This window comes from Anthonomus grandis, chromosome 4, assembly GCF_022605725.1.
Source record: "Anthonomus grandis grandis chromosome 4, icAntGran1.3, whole genome shotgun sequence".
NCBI lineage: Eukaryota > Metazoa > Arthropoda > Insecta > Coleoptera > Curculionidae > Anthonomus > Anthonomus grandis.
In genome coordinates, this window is record NC_065549.1 from 29,395,777 (window position 1) to 29,409,150 (window position 13,374).

The 13,374-nt window shown below is 30.1% G+C and overlaps 1 protein-coding gene across 1 annotated transcript in view; it reads right to left on the reverse strand.

The window, feature by feature from the left end:
* Nucleotides 1-3,610: 3,610 nt before the first annotated feature.
* The window catches only part of LOC126735787 (vascular endothelial growth factor receptor 1-like), a 58,113-nt gene continuing 48,349 nt past the window's right edge, over nucleotides 3,611-13,374 (reverse strand). Inside the window, exons 18-25 of the mRNA XM_050439894.1 lie at nucleotides 9,953-10,180; nucleotides 9,703-9,871; nucleotides 8,633-8,703; nucleotides 8,267-8,550; nucleotides 6,437-6,648; nucleotides 6,273-6,378; nucleotides 5,898-6,162; nucleotides 3,611-4,119 (exon numbers count right to left, since the gene is read on the reverse strand). Coding sequence (XP_050295851.1) covers nucleotides 3,800-4,119; nucleotides 5,898-6,162; nucleotides 6,273-6,378; nucleotides 6,437-6,648; nucleotides 8,267-8,550; nucleotides 8,633-8,703; nucleotides 9,703-9,871; nucleotides 9,953-10,180 — 1,655 coding nt within the window. The 3' untranslated portion in view covers nucleotides 3,611-3,799. The remainder of the gene's footprint in view (nucleotides 4,120-5,897; nucleotides 6,163-6,272; nucleotides 6,379-6,436; nucleotides 6,649-8,266; nucleotides 8,551-8,632; nucleotides 8,704-9,702; nucleotides 9,872-9,952; nucleotides 10,181-13,374) is intronic.

A 13,374-nucleotide genomic window follows, 5' to 3' on the forward strand; every position in this document is an offset into this window, starting at 1 on the left:
GAACTATAGCAAAAAGGTTTTTAAGTTTCTAAAAAAAAGGGGCTAAAGGAGGAACTATTTATGGAGGGAAAAATATAAATTGTAAGTAGGGATCGTATAAAATTTTTTTATTAATAATAACTAAAATATTGTAGTTAGGAAAGGTAGTAAAAAAATGCTTTATATTAATAAATATATAGCTAATAATAATTTAAATTTATCATCAGATAATTTAAATTATAAAAATGTTTTAGATGATTAGTAAGTTGTGAAGACTAAGATTTTAAATTATGCTGTGGATATTAAAATTTCAGCTAACATATATTGTCTTAAATTCCAAGAATTTAATAAATGCTTGAAATTTTAGAGAGATTTTTTTAAAGATATATATAGGATAAATTATTTATCCTTATACATTACTAGGGGTACTTAGATGTGAATAACCAATTTACTAATATATAATAAATAATACTATTTCTGATAGGATAATATAAGTCCATTCATGGCGGAAGGAACAAATTTATTTAAAATTCAGGTATTTCTTTCTTCTTTTATTTTTTGGACACGTCGATTAGAATTGTCACTTGCGCATTTTTTTTTAAATAAAAATATTCTATTACAGGGTACCATAAGTTGAAACTATGACATCAACATTAATTTTTTTGAATGGAACACCCTGTATATCATGACAATTTACAATTCTATGATATAATCTCAATACTTTTTATATACCTAGCATACAATATGCCTAAAGTCAGCGGTTTGAAAATTTGACGTAATCCACTAATGAAACATACGACATTAAAAAATAAATATTTATACAATATTTATTGCAACTGAAATTCAATTCGTCGTCCATTTACTTCAATACATTTTTGAAGTTGGTAAATAACTTCCAATTGCACATTTTCAATCACTTGCCGATTGATTAATCTAATATCTTGTAGAATTCTTTGCTTTAAATCATCAACATTATTTGGTACTATTCACATAACTTTTGGACTTCAAATAGCTCCTTAAGAAAAAATCTAATGAAGTTATATCCAGTGACCTTGGTGCCCACTCAATCAGTCCTCTTCATTCAATATAGGAAAAGTTGCATCAAGATTGTCGAACGGCGATGGCAAAGTGAGGAGGTGCCCTGTCTTGTTGAAACTATATCTCATTACTGGGTATGTCAGCCTTTTGCGGATCAGGGAAAAAACAGCTAAAGCAGGGATAAGTTCAAAGTGTAGAAAGTCCAAGTAGCGCTCTTCGTTTAATGTTTCTTCGAAGAAAAAAGGGTCCAAGGATTCGATTTTTCACAATACCTGCCTACATATTTTTTGAGGATGCTGTGCTGGTATTCTTGAGTCCAATAAGGATTTTCGGTTGTCCAATATCGGCAATTTCGCCTTTTAACTTGTCAATTTAATGGCCTCATCAGAAATACCCAATTAGCAATTTTTCGACGCGACAACGTTACAAATTGCAACGCAACGTTGCATTGTTACGTTGTCTTAACCATAGAGAGAACCCCGTTTTACACCAATTTGAAAGAGATTTTTTTGGTTGTCTCAACGTTACGCCATGACTGCCCGTTAAATTTCTAAATGCTTTTGCAACGTTTTTAGAGTTACTTATTTTTGAACGGATGGACGCCATAACGACAGAAAAATTAATTAATTTTTAAACAATAAACTAATAGATAACTCCAGTAGACAGCTACTCCAAAAATACAACCTTTTTAATCCATCTTTTGAACAGTCCTTATTAATATTTGTTTTGTATGTAGTTTGATATAGTGAATTAAACGGGTAAAATACCCGTTTTGAAAAATTTAAAATCACTTCATTTATAAACGGAACATAGTTTACTGTGAAAAGATGTTATTTTAGCCCTAAATAACATGCGCGCCCTGAACTTATAGCGGATTTCAAAAACTAAAAAGAATAAGTAATTTTTTTTATTGGTTACATAAGAAACCCGCTATCGTTATCCCTGGTTGGCCTGAAGCAAGAGAAAGACCGGATGGACCTAACCTAAAACTTTAATATTTCAATTATTGTTTGCAGTTTGTTGCGCGTATGCAGCACGTTTTTTTACAAACTTTAATAAACAAAAACTTTAACAAAAGAACCTTGCAAAAGAATTCGTAAGCTCTTCAAAAAATATATAAACTGAGAATGTAATGTTCATTACATTCTGAGTTCACATTAATGCTGCTGCTATATAAATCCTAAAAAATAAAACTTTGTAAAATTTACCATTTTTTTTAAACTGGTTAGTCTCTAGTGTAAAGAAAGGCCATAAAGTAGGATACAGGAACCATGAAGGAAACCATTTACAAAAAGTAAACCCAGTATTTTTAAACTTAAAATATGTAAAATTTAATACAAACCTTTTCACTGCTATCTTCCGCCACTTCCTTTGATTCTACATAATCCATATCATCTTCAGGTAAGCAGGTTGTAGGCATTTTTGCTTCCATTGCAAGTTTTTTTGCGTCTGTAGTAAGTTGCAGAATATTTAAAGTCTTTATATCTCTTCATTTTTTAAAGCAAAACAAAAATAATAAATCCCAATAATTCCAAGCAAAAAATGAATAATAAAAATAAAAATATAGATTAAGTAGGTTATGTTGAATTGAATATTTTTTCTTCCTCTTATTCTCTCTCCTTTGTTTTTCATCTTCTTCCTGAAACTCTTAACATGTGAAAAAGCTCCCTCTACAGCGAAAAATGCTTAACACAGACGATCAGGCAATGTACAATGTATGTACATACAATACAATTGTATAATACCCATTCGCTAACAATGAGGTAACGTTGTTCTTACTGGGTTTTTGATTCGAAAAATTGTACGTCTGCAGGTCGTTGTTTTAAGTGTAAATTACTACTGCTACCATCTATAGTAAAAAAATACGTTGTAAAAACAGCAGAGTTTTACAACAGTTGCAATACGTCGAAGGTAAACGTCGTTGCAAAACCAACTAGGTTTTGCACTGAAAACAACGTTGCAACTAGTGAAAATAAGAGTAATCTCAACTTAGGTGACTGCAAATTGTTACTTGGGTAGTTATTGTTAGCCTCACAAAACTACACTCGGTGGTCAAAATCGTCTTCTAATATTCAACTAACAAATGCAAGACGTTTAGGAATAAAAAGTTGAAAAAAAGTAAATAAGTCAAGGTGTTAAGTTGATTATTGTGAATGTCGCCGCCGAAGGGTACTAATTGAAAAAAGTTTTTTGTCAAGTTTACTAATCATATGTAATAATTATTGTACACCAACCATTTTTCTAAGTAGATTAAATTACATATTTAATGAGATCTCTACAAATTACTTTTTTTAATAAACTTAAATATTTCTTATTATATCCTATTAAATAACAAATATCAAAAAACGTTTATTTAAAAAACTGGTTATATGTTATTTTATACATAAATTTACAAGACATTTTGACCTTAATTAACGATAAAAATGTATTATAAAGTTACTGTATATAATATCGCTTTTTTGTCGTATTACTAAAGGGCGTGATTAAAGTACAAGGTATACAAGATCTATACAATTATTCATCAATTCATTAAAAAAATGAAAAGTTTTCAAGAGAGTATCCAAATAAATCTAAAAATATGTATTATATAAAAATTATAATTCTTAAATCTTATAATCTTAATTGTGCCTAATAGTTTTTTCGTATTTTTAGAGAATATTAACAGTACGTATTTCCTATTTAAAAATATATTTTCTTAATAATAATTATTCGGCTACAAACTTGAAAAGTTAAGTGACGTGACTGGAATATATTTTAGATATAGATAAAAAAATTTAATATGTTAAGACATATTAACATAGTTTACAGGTTCATACCTATCTGATACATTCATACATAACTGATTATCTATATTTTTCATATTAACTAAATTTTTATAATGAGACATGGAAAGATAATTATCTGGACTATCTAATATTATTTCATGGCTTTTACTTTTCATTTTGGTTAAATTAGCCAATTTGTTGTGTCTTTCAAGTAAGGTTAAGTAAGTCGCATTAGATACTGCATTTAATTGCGTTATTGGGGTAAGATATCCATCTGCTCCTATTTCTGATTCTGAATCTTCTGATGGATAAGAGATGCGTGGGTGGTTGGCTTCATCTGAAAAAATGAACACATACTTTAGAATATAGGCGATGAATATCAAATGGATCAAAACTTAATCGAAAAGAGTATTAATAAGAAAAATATTTCAATTTTTTTTTGCTTTCTTGCTGTACTTATTAACCACTATACGTAATTTATAATATACAATATATGCTAGATCCGCTTAACTTGAAACTTAATCGGACACTCTGGAACTTAAACCCAGCCGCATTGTTGGGACCGTCATTTAATAACTAAATTTAGTAGTAAAAAATATTGTAGTTCAATCAAATTTACATTTTAAAAGTGAATCACATGACGCGGCGAGGACGAAATTTTCAAAATGTATGATTGATTTTTGATTCCTATCTTTTATTAGCTACAAAATATGACATTAAAGCCCTATTCAATGTTTTTTGATCCTTCAGTTTTCAACTTTATACCTAAAACATTTATAAATCCCTGTATACGTTTTAATATTTTTATTAAAACACGGATACTTCACTTATTAAACTGTTACAGTTTTTTTCCTGACATTAATTATTGATCCAATTGTGCAGTCAAGGGATAGCAACAGCTGGGAAAATTAGCGGGCTACATCAGTCAAGCGAAGGCTATAACAAATACTATAAGAGTTTTAATTTCTTTTATGAATTTACCTATCATATTAGACATTAATATTATTAAAAAACATGTCTATTTCCATACAGCAAAATACTGCAAGTATATAAAAATGAATGATTCATTTTAAATATTTACTGAGCTTGCTTATTGGTTATGGTTTCTGGATTAATTATCGCTAGATTAAGTATGAGCAAAGCCTAATTTTCCGATACATTATTTTCTATATATCATATATATTCTCACTGCTCAGATCTTCTTTTTGCTTATGAGTGGTATTGAAAGGTAATTGACGGCCACTTCCTTCTTGTGCAGGGAAGCAAGTTATGAATATTAAAACATGTCAGGTTGAAGTAATCGGTTAAAATTTTGGATAAAATTTGATCATCCACTAGTGTAATGGGATTTATTTGATCGACAAAGTTTCGAGGTATTATGACAGCATATATTTTGAAAATATAATTTTCGTAAATGGAAATTTGATGTTCGTTATACCTCAGCGTCTCAATTTTTTATGTAAATATAAATCCTCTTTTTCAGGATTTACTTTGTAAGGGATTAAGATCAAATTTTTTCTCTCGCCATCTCTTTTTTTCTGCAAATTTTTTTTGGACTGTTAAGCTTGGACGGACTAGGTATGAGACAGGCTGTACCTATGGTACCCCAGTACAATTGTTGGTAAAAGTATGTAAGTATTGCTTAATTAATATTTTGGTAATTCTTCCTTTGCACATTTTTAAGTTAAAATTTCAAAAGGAAAATTACAATTATCAAATAAGTGGAATAGTTTAGTAAAGGGTAAGATAAAAGACATATATTCTTTTCTTTTTAGGTAAAATATACTAAGTAATTTATAAGTCATCCGCAATTGCGATAAGTGGTTAAAAATTGTAAATATTTTTTTTTCGTGAACATTGAAAAGGCTATTAAGATAAAAAATATGTATACTAGTTATTTTTCTGCGTAATATCATGTTAACAATTCTTTACTACATTTTTTTCTGAAAAGTTTTATTGCTATAGGGTATCCTGAACCGGTTAAGCGTTTTACTAAAACTCATATGACATAATAACAAATAAGACAAATTTTTAGCTCATTGGTAAAGAGCACATATTTCTAATAAACTCTTAACTAATGTAGGATTTCCTTAGATACTTTAATAAATTTACTACCTGTGTCACATACATCCGATTTTTGGTTCTCAAATTCAAATCTGAAAACACCATGATGCCGAGGACTAAATATGTCATTTGGACTCATGCTAAGATATCCTTCAGACTCGCAAATCGTCCTAGACGATAAAACATCTGAATTCGTATAGTAGCTAGCTGGCGAAGATAACATTTTAAATGACGGAGGATTTAGCATCGCCAAATAGTCTTCATCCAATTTGTCTGTATTCATTTTTAGGTACGGGTCGTTAAGATCTATATAATGCTAAAAATTATCTAAGTTAATCTAAGAGATAAAGAAATATTGGTTTTTAATATAGTTATTTATAAATACATTAATCGACGGTTTTATAACTCAAACACCACAAAACTCACTTTTCTAACACTATCTTCTAAAAGAGTACCAATAGATTGCGCCAAATCGGCAAATGTCGGTCGGTCCGTAGCTGAAGCATTCCAACATTTTAACATCAAATCATACCTACAAAAATAAAAGCCATAATTATATTATAAATAAAGAAAAAAATAAATATATTTACATCTCCTTGGGCGCGAAGGCAGGAGCATCCATTCGATACCCATCAATTAATTTATTATATAAGATATCAATATCTGATATTCCTGGAAATGGAGTTCTTGCTAACGAAAATAGTTCCCATAAAACTACACCATATGACCATACATCAGATTGTGTAGAGAATATGCGATCACTTATTGATTCAATGGCCATCCACTTAACAGGTAATTTTTCCTAAAAAAAAACTATCTTCACAAACGCATTGAAGGTGAGATTTTCAAAATAAAAAATTGGGTATTATTAGAAAGCCTTAAAAACCATTTATTTCAAATATATAGGGCGTTTTCAAAGTTCAGTCATTTATTATAACTGTTTGTAGTACTTGTCAAAAGGAGTTGATATACCAAAAATCACCTATATAAAAATTGCATAATAAAAGAGAAAAAAATCTTGATATTTTGGGTTAATGCCGTGTAAATTCTTACCGTTTTTTCTTTACTGTTTTTACCGTTTATCAAAATTTATGTTGATAATTTTATCAAAATTATATGGGTTTTAATACGAATCTTTGATTCGCTGAGTTGTATCAGTCTGTATCAGTCACAATGTGTCACAATTATAAGAAGATGTTCATTTAAATGTGAAATCGAATATGTGGTTCCTACATGATGGGGCTAAGATTGGAATGACACCAATGGCTTCACTCTAAAAAGTTCTTGAGCTTTGACGCAGGAAGAGTGGATAAGACAGACTGAGCAGGAAAAACCTACGGATGCCAGTAGTTTGAAACGTCGGATATAAAATTTAAAAGCGCCATCACGTACTACATCAAAAGTGTCAATGAGAAAGTGTCAATAGTTTTTTGATATCTTTTAAAATAAAGCCAGGAAAAAAATAAAATCGATATTGGCAAATTTCCGTTTTTTCCAAATATCTCAGCAGGCCATGGAAATTTTTGAAGTTTCTCAACGGCATGTAAATACGCTTCAAAGTGCACAACTTTTTCCTAATTTAACCGAAGCTATATCTCCAACAGGTACCGAGATCCCCATGCTTAGGATCCTTGTCTTGAACACCCTGTATATCACACATCATTTATTATAATTTACCTCTCACAAAGATTTAAAAATGAGAACAAAGTTTTTTATATATGTTATAATTTTTAATTATCATATATATTTTCAAATCTTATAAAAACATCAATCCTCTTAAAGTTCTTTACCACTCATTATTTAGAGGCAGGGTATAGCTATTATTTAGTCATCATTGCATCAGAAAATGTAAATGAGGTAAAAGAAGTTAAGAAAATAGAGAATATGTTTCAAATATTTTGCTTTTAAAGAAGGCCAAGTCTATCCGCCGGGTTTCAGATAATAAAGAACTGGTTCACTCTTCACTACGAGAGTTTACTTAAGCGAAGGCTACTGCCATCGCATTACCTTCTATTAAAATTTTTGCATATTAATTTTACATAATTTTTGAACCTATATTCTTCTATATTAACTAAATTTAAATTTATTTTTTTTTAAGTTTCCTCTAGATATATTAATTAATTTTATTTGCGATTTAAGTTTGCCTTACTCTTAATTCCTTCGAACTGTGAGAAATGTATTATAATTTTGTCTGTAAAATGATATTTGTATCGTAAGCCTATGTTATCTTATTCATTCGGGGAGTTATAGCTAAAATGAAAAACAACGTTATAATAAAAACCAAATATTGGAAATTCCCATTTCTATGTTAGAGTCTTTTTTAAATTTTCCTATGTGCGGGGTTAAACTTTTTCATTGTAAAAAACTTACACACAAACTTATTATTATGTTAATCATATTCATTAAATTTAGATACATACGTTAGCTTTCTTTTGGTAGTTAGTATCCTTATACAGTGTTTTGGCAAGACCAAAATCGCAAATTTTAACCACATTATTCTCAGCCAAAAGAATATTCCTAGCAGCCAAATCACCGTGTAAAACTTTTCGGGATGCTAAGTATTCCATTCCTCTGGCAATTTCAAAGGACCAGGTTATGAGATCCTTTGTGCAAATTGGCTTAACTTCACCTTTATAATCACCTTTATAGCATAGACGCCAATCTGGTTGGATACTGTTGTTGCTCATTATTGATTTATACCGGCCTATAGAAGAATGAATTTAATTATTATGAGAAATGACTTCTATTTTTTATTTATCTTATTATAATAATATCAAATATATTACCTGCAGAATTTTCTACCGTGGCCGAAGAACATTGTAGTGTATGCTGCTGCAAATTTGCTGGAGGTGTCAAACTGCAAAAAAATTATTTTAAATGTTTGTGCAAAATGCTTCAAATAATTATATAAATTATCTAAAAACTTGTATTTCTATAAACTAATATAATTTAAGTTTATTTTCTTCTTATTTTTGTATTTTTCTAATTTTGTAATAATCACCCTAGCGCACATGTTAATTAAAACATTTTTCATTGAATATTTGTTTATTGAAAACTAAAATTTATGACCAGCGTTTAGCTAGTACATATTATATACCTATAAGTAACTTGTACTAATGTAATACTGTATGTGATTTAACTTCCAGATGCTTAGCATTTCTTATAAACTATGTTTTTAAAAATTTTTCACTTTATTATAATTTTTCATTGTTTATCTGAATATTTAAAAATCTTATAAAAACAATAATTTCAAAAGATTTTGTGACTGGAATATCGATTGTTTGAATTCTCTTGAAGTTATAGTTGTTTTAATATTCAATCGGTGAACTAATAGTATTTTCTATTTTAAGTTTCGGAATACTGAGAGTAAGAAAGAAGGTGGAATAAGATTTTATTATCAGTTAAAAGCTTACATCAATATTTTTGGAAAAAAAAATATGTCTAAAAATGTATTGTTCCCGTTTTAGTTCTCTAATTTTATTTATCGTGCAAACCTCGTAAGAAAGAAAACATGAATAACATTATTTTTCTATGATTATTGGATTCTTATTTAACATTTTTAGCTTATTATTAGAACTCTTTCTGCTTGTAGATGTGTGAACATAAATATTTTCTTTTTTTAGTTTTCCTGGTATTATTTGACATATATGTCTTTTATTTTAACATCTGTGGTTGTCCCAAATAAATTTTGAGACTGTGAAAAAGAGACAAATTATCTTTTTCGGGGTAAGATAAATGTTTTGATATAAAGGCCGGTCCTTTCTTTCAAGGTACCGCTTTTTTGCTTATTCTATTGGTTTAGGATAATAACTTTATTTAGTGGAAAATTAGCAATAATTTTGTTAAGATTTCTTACCAGTTATCACTTGTTACCATATAAGATTTATCCAAGAAATCCATTCCGATGCTATAATTAATTGTACCACTGTTTCCGTCCAACTGATTTATAAATGAAGCTCGATGTTTGTAAAGAAAGTTTTGTAAATTACCAAAACGGCAAAACTCTACTATGACAAACAGTTCCTCTAAAAAAAATTGGTCTAATTAAAATTGCTCTATTTAATAAAATAAAATATTTAATTAAATTTTGTGAACGATAAAATTACTTTTAACTACATCTTTGGTGCAGGCTCCCAGTAAATTAACCACATTAAGATGTTTTCCTATATGAACCAAAATTTTAAGTTCCGATACGAGAGCTTTGAGATAAACAGGATCTTCAACGGATGGCTGAACCATTTTTACAGCAACAGTTGTGGTAGGCTCTCCTGGAATAATTCCTTTTGCTTCAGCTCGATATACTATTCCAAAAGCACCAGAGCCCAAAACTTTGCCTAAAAGTATACAAATAAATATAAAAAGAAAAAAAGTGAAGTTCTGGAATTCATATTTATTTTGAAATTACATCAACGAATTCAGCTACACGACGTCTCATTTCAATTAAGAAATTAAAACTAAAAAGGGTAAGGGTTTAAATACAGAAAAAAGGATTTTTTCTGTATTTGAAAATAAAAACGGCAAGAGATTTCTACTTTCATTATCCTTATTTTAAATTTAGCATAAGTTTTTAAAGTTATCAAGTGTAAACTGGTATCAGTTGGAGATTCCCATCCGAAATGTCGTGCTAAATTTAAAATAAAGATATCTATCTGAAAATATATATTTACATAATATATAATATCTGAAAATATTTAACATATTTAATTTTTAATACTTTAAATATCTGTAATATTTTAGTGACCTCCTAGAGGTCGAAATGTCTACCTACTATAAAGAAACGGTTCTCTAAGGAAATTTTATAATTTTTTCTTTGGTTTGAATCCAACAAAACTTGGTGGTAAAATAGATTTTTCTATAATATAGTCGCTGTTGTTAATAATAACAACAACTTATAATTACTTTTTTTACAAATTTGTTAGTTATATTTTATATTAGGGTTATTTTTAAATATTTGTCTTAAGATTTTTTAAATATGCTTTTTTAATATACATTAGCTTTAACCCTTTAACTGCTGTGGACAAATTTATTCGCTATGCCGTACACTGCTCTAGACGAGTAAACTCGCATCGCTAATAAAAATAGGATTGGACTGATCCTGACGAATATATTTGCAAGCGTTGTTTTCGTGCCTCTCTCGACCGCATGCTGCCGCCGCGGGACGCGGGACTTGCGCAAAGTATCCGAAGGATTGGGATATGATGTAACAGGTCTTGTGGCGTGATAATCTAGTGTAGTGTTCCGCTATTTACCAGTACGTTTGTTTGTTTATTTGGCATTTTCATAGGTTTTTCTAGCTTGTAGTTGTAGTAAACTATTTAATTAATCTACTTGTAGTAAACTATTTAACAGAGAGGGAGTTGGAAGAGATATTAGCTCGGAGTGATAGTGAATATGACGAGATTGACGAGCCGATGGAGCTTGACATAAGTACAGAAAAAAAGGATTATTACTTTATATTTTGTAATTATGAGATGTACGCGATCTACGTGCTTCTACATTGGTTTTTTATCTTCTAGAATGAAGACGATTGGCCAGACGATGACATCATTATAACGCCCGCTGAAGAAAATAATATTGAGGAGTTTTTTTCGAATAGAACAAACTTAGTGGAGTCAAGTGAGGATTCAGACAGCAGTAGTGATCAACCAGTGCAAGCTGCAGCGTTTCAAAGTGAGAGAAGCTTTTTGTGGACAACTAAGGCTTTTGACCGAAAGGTACATGAATTTGACAGCACAAATTGTGGATGCAAAATCGAAGGTACGGAAAATTCAGCTTTAAAATATTTTGAATTTTTTTTTACCCAAGAGTTAGTGGAACAAATAGCGACCGAAACTAATAAATATTACGACTATTTATTATTGCAAGACCAATCTGAACATTCACGTATCAAGAGGTGGCGGCCAGTGGAATATAAGGAGATGTACTCTTACTTTGCTGTAGCATTACTAATGCCACATGTAAAGAAAAACAAATTAAACTCTTATTGGTCAAATGATGAATTTACCAAAACCCCAATTTTTAGCAGACTTATGAAAAGAGACAGATTTTTACTAATAACGAAATTACTTCACTTCACTGATAATAATGGTCCCTTACCTGAAGAAAAAGATTCCTTTCAGAAAGTAAGGTTAGTTATCGACCATCTAAAAAATAAATTCAAAGAAGCATTTTGTCTATTCAAGAATATATGTATTGATGAAAGTTTGTTACTTTTTAGAAGTAGAGTTTTTTTCGACAATATATCCCATCGAAAAGACACCGGTTTGGAGTAAAATTTTTTTATTATGCGACTGTGACACGGGTTATATACTTGATTTTATTGTCTACACTGGTGCCTCGACAAACGTAAAGGAATTTGATGGAGCTGATATTGGAAAATCTGGCAGCATAGTAATGACTTTACTTGAGCCTTACCTAGAAAAGGGTCACACCTTATTCGTGGATAACTGGTACACTAGCCCCAATTTGTTTGAGTCGTTGTATAAAAGCAAGACAACTGCTTGTGGTACTGTGAAGAAAAATAGGAAAAACATGCCAAAATTCACAGAGAAGTTACGAAAGGGTGAAGGATTTACTTATAGATCTACTGAAAACCTGCTTGCAGTAAGATGCCAAGATAAAAGGGAAGTTAGCATGTTGTCAAATTGCCATAAACCTGACGTCGAGGAGATAGGAAAGACAGACCATCAAACAGGAAGAAGGATCATGAAACCCAGCTGCATTGTTGATTATAATCAACACATGGGTGCCGTCGATAAATCAGATATGCTCCTTTCTTCTGTAGAGTGCGTTCGCAAATCAATGAAATGGTACAAAAAAGTATTTTTCCACTTATTAGATTGCACGGTTTTGAATGCCTACCAATTATATAAATGCAATACCGTGCATTATGTGTCAATTGAAGATTTTCATCTAATGCTGATTAAACAAATTATCGCGAAATTTTACACACCAGTTTCCACTCGTACGGTAGGTCGCAGAGTTTTAGATGAGAACTCAGAATTACGTCTAACTGAAAGACATTTTGCAAATTTCATTCCATCCACTGCCCAAAAGAAGTCCACTACAAAACGATGCGTCGTTTGTACAAAAAATAAAAGAAGACGCGAATCAAGATATATGTGTCCAATTTGTGATGTAGCACTTTGTATAGTTCCCTGTTTTGAAATATATCATACAAAAAAACACTTTTAGATCATGTAACCCATCCAAAATGTTTTTTTATGATACCATATTGAACGTGTATCACCTTTATTAAAATAAACTAGCATTTAGAAAACTATTTTGTATTTTTTTTCTGTAGATATAAAAAAAATCATTTATGAATATGGTAAATTGGACCAAACTGCTCTTGACGAATATATTCGCAAGCCGCAAAAAAATGGTAATTTTGGGCGACCACTTCAATTTAGCACCGCGCAGTGAAAGGGTTAAGCGACGTTAGATTTGTTATAAAGTTTTTGTTCATGAAGGCTATAACAATGCTTTATAATATAAGTGTTAAATATGGACTTTCATTGGATTTCGA